Consider the following 6,000-nt stretch of genomic DNA (forward strand, 5'->3'; position numbering starts at 1 on the left):
AAGCTCACTTAACCTTTCACTGAGCAATAGTATCTCATTAATCCAAAATAGCAACAAAATAATCAGGTAAGCAAAAGGGAGCAGAGCGCAGGGAAGAATCACTGTTGGGTATGAGTAGATTCTATGTGAAATTGTCAGATTAACTGAGTAGATTCTAAGTGAAGCTATCGGATTAACTTGCTCAATTTGTTTTTTAGATAATAACGTGTATTTGTTTCCATATTTAGTGCACAGTATTTTTTTTTAATTTTTGATTTTTATGGTACAATTTCATGGGGTCTGGGAATCCCATCCCCCGCCAGATAGCCACCCAACTGATTTTCCCATATTTTTACAATAGTATAGTCCATCATAAGGAGTCATAATTCCATCAGTCTGTTATTTAAGTGAGCGCACATTATTATAACTGGTATATTTAAATACACATTTCGGCATACAAATACACACAGATGATCTACAGTCCTCTAGTCATAATCCAGAAATTCAAAAACCACTGAACACCAGAGATCTTTCTGTACCTTACTTGGCAACAATACTTGGCCCTAACTGACTCATGGCTTTTTATAGCCTGGAGCCTCCTCACTGCCGGTGAGCAGTCATACAATTCAATGTGAAAGCTAACAGGCTAGTCCTCCAGCTGCAAGCATCCTCTATGGGCTCCAGTTCACTTCCCAGTGCTCCACCTCTGCTCCCGCCCCCTGCTTATGGAAAGCAACAGAGGATGGCCCAGGTCCTTGGAACTCCATGCCAACTTGGATGACCTGGAAAAAGTTCCTGGCTCCTGGCTTCAGATCAATTCAGCTCCAGCCCTTGAGGCCATTAGGGGAGTAAACCAGTAGATGGAAGATCTTTCTCTTTGATAATACTTCTCTCTGTAAATCCGCATTTAAAATAAAAATAAATAAATCTTTAAAACCTGACTTGTAATTATAAGATGATAAACAGCTTTATAAGTTACAGATAAAAAAAAAACTGTGACTTGCATATGCATGATGATTCAGCTAGACGATGATGGCCCTGAAATAATAAAGTTTTACCTCAAAAATACACTTCTAAAAATTATCCAACAGCAACAGAGAGAAGCAATTAGCATCAGAAGTTTCTGAGGTAAAGGTGCTGTTAAGAGCACAGCGAGTCTAACGCTTTCATTGGCGCTTTCATTCACAGAGGAGCAGCTGAGCTGCCCGGAGGCCATGGGACTTCCCACCTGTTGACAACAGACCAGCTCTTCCAGCTGTGCTTTCCCTGAGAGACCAGCGCTGCACAAGGCGACTCACGGGGTGACCGGCAGCCCCCACACCGAGGGCCCTGTCTATGCCAGCGTCACCTTTAAAGCCAGTGTGCTTCGGTTTGCTCAGAGCGCCCACGAGTTCTCCAGAAGCACATCGGGCTGCACTTTGGAGGGGGGAAAACAAAAGCCAATTCCTTAAAAACACTTTGCCGGGGCAGGTGCAATGGTCAGACGGAAATGCCGCCGCCTGTGATGCCAGCACCCCAAAAGGCGCTGGTGTGTGCCCTGCCTGTCCTGCCTCCAACCCAGCTTCCTGCCACCAGCCTGGCAACAAGGCAGCCCGGGATGTCCAGGTGTCTGTGCCCCTCCCACCCATGTGGAAGACCTGAGTGCAGCTCCTGGGCCAGCTGTGGCAGGTGTGGCCAGCTCGAGTAACTCTTTCACATAAAGACATCTTTAAAAAAAAAACAAAGACAACAAAACAAAAAACAAGACCCTTGCACCTAAAAAACAAAATACTTTTCTTCTTCAAGTCTACTTTTGTCCTCAAAATTTACATAAGTATTCAAATGGCTTATCAGTAAAGGTTCTGGGCTGTGGCACAGTGCGTTAAGCCACTGCCTGCAGTTCCAATATCCAACAGGTGCTGATTTGAGTCCCAGCTTTTCCACTTCCAATCCAACGCCCTGCTCATGTGCCTTGGAAAGCAGCAGAAGATGACCCAAGTGCTTGGGCCCCTGCACCTACATGGGAGATTGGAGGAGTCTGCTGGCTCCTGGCTTCAGCCTGGAGCACTCCTGGCTATTGTGGTCATTTGTGGAATAAACCAAAAGATCTCTTCTTCTCTCTCCCTCTTTTTTTTTTCTCTATAACTCTGTTACATTTTCAAATGAATAACTACCTTTTAGAAAATGCAATACCTCTTATACTGAGAGGAGGGATCCGGGAAATAAGCTCACAGTCAGCAGTGACAGTAGTCCCGGGATCCATTACAACTATATTAGTCAGACCAGCACCATGGCTCAACTGACTAATTCTCCATGAGCAAACACCAGCATCCCATATGGGCACCAGTTCATGTCCCGGCTGCTCCACTTCCCATCCAGCTCCCTGCTTATGGGCTGGGAAAACCCTGCACCACATGGGCGATCCGGATGAAGGCCCTGGCTTCCAGCTTCAGGCTGGCTCAGCTACGGCTGTTGCAATCATTTGGGAAGTGAACCAGCAGATGGAAGATCTGTTCTCTCTGTAAATCTACCTTTCTAATAAAAATAAATCAATCTTTAAAAAAAAAAAAACTAGCAACAATTGACAAGTTGGTACTATTAACATATGATGATGAAGATACCTCTTCAAGCATTTATATCAAAATAAAGATCAAAGGCACAGACCGAGCTGATGATAATAACGTAATTACAGTAACAGCCATTACCACTTAATGAGTGTCATGGGCCAGAAACTGTGAAGTGCTCAGATACAGGGCTTACTCAGACCTCACCACCAACCCCACATTCTCACCTCCATTTTAAAAGATAAGCTCAGAAAGGTTAAGTATTCTGTCAGAGACCAGCCCAGGAGCCTCTCCGGCTGTCAAACCAACCATGCAGAAGTGGTGCCACAGCACCCTGGTGCAAAGCCCAACTTTGCGACAAACTAGCTGGCTTAATCTGCATTAAGTATTTCAGTTCCATTACTGGTAATAGCAGGTGTAATTACGGCATCCACTCACAAGAGTGATGGTGGGAGGGTTAAATTAGCTCACACTTGGTAAGCAGCTGGAATGATGGCATGGCACAGTAATGTGCTCCCTGCAGCAATGGCCTCCCAGACTGGTGCAGGTTCGTGTTCCAGATGCTCTGCTTCTGATCCAGCTTCCTGTTTATGGCCTCAACATGACTCAAGGTGGATCAAGTCCTTGGGTCCCTGCACCCATATGGGAGACCTGAAAGAATCTCCCGGCTTCTGGCTTCAGATCGACTCAGCCCTGGCCATTGTGGTCATTCGGGGAGTGAACTAGCAAATGGAAAACCCTCTTTCTCTGTCTCTCCTTCTCGCTCTGTAAAACCTGCCTGGCACCTGGTAAGGCCTACAAGCACACTGCCTATCATGGCATAGCTGCATGAACTAAAGCTCGGCCAGCAATCCAATCCAGACCTGCCCAACCCTGCAGCCAGCTCCCCTTCCACGGTCGGCTGCAAGTTTACAACAGACCAACCACCCTCCACTCTCACACCACACTCTGACATTCTCCACCTCTCACGACTCCAATGTGTTCCAACCTGAAGATCTGAGATCACACCAAGACTATTGTCAACATCTTTCTTTTGGTAAATGAATAAGCAGGCATGGACTGAAATGAAGCGAAAAACTTGTAAGAACTAACATCTTTAGGCCACCTTCTGACTGCACGAAATTTAATAAAAAAAACTAACCTGAAATTCGTCAGGGTAAAAAGAAAAATCCTGCAAAAGCTATAAGGCACTTAACTGCACGGAGACATTAACTGGAACAGACAAAATAGCAGGTGGTGTTCTCCAAGTACATAATCCACACTTACAAGTCCGTGGTTTTCTCATCCTTACCAGCAAGAATTTTTTTCGTAGCTTCTAGAATCAGGAACTATTAAAAGTACACACTGGGTGGGCCCCAGCGCGAAAGCATAGTGGTTAAAGTCCTCGCCTTGCACGTCTGGGATCCCATATGGTCCCCGGTTCTAATTCCGGTGGCCCTGCTTCCCATCCAGCTCCCTGTTTGTGGCCTGGGAAAGCAGCTGAGGACGGCCCAAAGCCTTGGGACCCTGCACCCATGTGGGAGACCCAGAAGAGGCTCTTGGCTCCTGGTTTTGGATTGGCTCAGCTCCAGCTGTTGCAATCACTTGGGGAGTGAATTATCAGATGGAAGATCTTCCTCTCCGTCCTCCTCTCTGTATATCTGTCTTCCCAATAAAAATAAATCAATGAAAAGTACACACTGGGAAACCATCCTTTCATTAAATATTTAGCCTGCATACCCTGGCAGTACCTGGCACTGAGCTGGGGCCAGAATTAACAGCATTTAAACAAACATCAACTTCTCTCAAAGATGACAATGGCGATTACACTGTACACTGTGGCACTTCTAGGGCTCGTTTTGTCCACTGCACAACCTTTTGCAACCTCCTGTCCACCCTCTAACTCCAGAAAAGTAAAACAAAGTTCAAACTTTTGGAAAATACAGATGTTCACCCAGTTGCTATAGGTTGCTTTAAAATCATGTAAACACACTCTCCCAGTTCTGAAGTACGCACGGCCTCTCCAGATTGTGCTTCAAGAATGCAGTGCTACACTGCCACTGACGGAACTGCCCTCACATGAAACCAAAAGGATTATTTCTGGCCAAGTGTATCCATTCCTCCCGGGTGCTTGGGAGTTGGACCCTGTGAAGGGGTTACAGTCTCACCCGCCTCTGCTGCACATTAACCAAGAACAGCTCGCACAAGGCAGGGCTCCCATCTCACATCTTAATTATAAGCCTGTCCCCGTGACCCAGCGCTGATGCCGGCTCCCCGCAAGTCAAGAGCTGGAATCCAAGACAGTCCCGGGTCATATGACAGTCTCGGCTGATCATGGGATGGGGACAAACGCTTGGAGCTGCCACAAGATCCTTCATATCAAGCGCGTGTACACCCCTCTGCCCTCCCAGAAAAGCCTCCCCCCTGCGCTCACTGAAGGACAGTGGTCCAAGATCGTGGGGCAAACGGCCAAAGCTAAAAGCCTCTCCACTCCAACGCCTGGAATGTTGAGCTTTATTTGCAAGAAAAAAAAAAAAAAGCCACACAGACACCCCTCTGGGGCAAAAGTTTTGCGGATGTGAGAAGAAATGGGATTAAGATAAGGTGAATGGGTAAGCGAGACAAGATTAGACGGGTGACATTAAAGGAGAAACTGGAGGAGGGGCAGTGGGAAAAGCTTAGGAGCACTGCGAACAAACGGGGTGCGGGAGGGGAGGACGGACCTGGGAAAGTCAGTGCTCGGGGGACCCTGAAGGCTGCACCTGCTGGCACGCGCGGACGCCTCCCTCCTGCCCTCGCCCCTCGAAGCCGACGGGAGGAGACCCGTCCTCTCCTCGCCTCCAGATGCTCCAACCGGAGCCCGGGGAGTGGAGTGGCGATGCCGGCGTCCCGGGGAGCGGGGCACGACAGGCTCTGGGGACGCGTCCCGGAGCTGCAAGCAGGGAGGGCGGACGGGCAAGCGAGAGGCGCTCCGGGGCGCGGGGCACTGCGGGGCACCGCCGGGGCACCGCCGGGGCACCGCCGGGGCGAGGGCTGGGGACGCCGAGAGGGCGCCCGGTGGCTCTCCCCGCGCCGCTTACTCACCTCTCCGAACTGGAAGGCGGACACGATGGTGACCACGACGCCCACGAAGCAGACGTAGAGCCCATACCTGTGGGACAGGCAGGTATAGGTCTGTCTCTGCAAAAGCTTGAGCAGCATCCCCTCGGCCGCCGCCACGCTAACAGCCTCCGCCTCAGCGAGCCGCCATGGAGAGGCCCCGGCTCGGGCCGCCGCGCTCAGGTCACCGCCGCCAGCCGCCGCCGCCGAGCATTGCCACTCCGGGGACGGGCGCCCGCTCGGCTCCACGCCGCCCGCCCGCCGCTTCCGGGAGCCCGGAGCCCACGCCCTCGGAGCGGCGGAGGCGGACCCGCGGCCCGCGCGAGGCGGCCGGCGCCGCCCGGGTCGCTCCCGGCGGGAGGCGGAGGCAGCGGCCGCGGCGCGGAGGTCGCCAGCGCCA

The 6,000-nt window shown here is 50.5% G+C and overlaps 1 protein-coding gene across 2 annotated transcripts in view; it reads right to left on the reverse strand.

The window, feature by feature from the left end:
- Positions 1-5,965, reverse strand: part of GNPTAB (N-acetylglucosamine-1-phosphate transferase subunits alpha and beta) — a 73,535-nt gene extending 67,570 nt beyond the window's left edge. Inside the window, exon 1 of one of the 2 annotated variants that reach the window (XM_040984313.1) lies at positions 5,586-5,965. In XM_040984313.1, the coding sequence (XP_040840247.1) occupies positions 5,586-5,702 (117 nt within the window). In that variant the 5' untranslated portion in view covers positions 5,703-5,965. The remainder of the gene's footprint in view (positions 1-5,585) is intronic. The other variant, XM_040984323.1, reaches the window with a different exon arrangement.
- Between the last annotated feature and the right edge of the window lie 35 nt (positions 5,966-6,000).

This window comes from Ochotona curzoniae, unplaced genomic scaffold, assembly GCF_017591425.1.
Source record: "Ochotona curzoniae isolate NIBS_2020 unplaced genomic scaffold, NIBS_Ocur_1.0 contig_1014, whole genome shotgun sequence".
Taxonomy (NCBI): Eukaryota; Metazoa; Chordata; class Mammalia; order Lagomorpha; family Ochotonidae; genus Ochotona; species Ochotona curzoniae.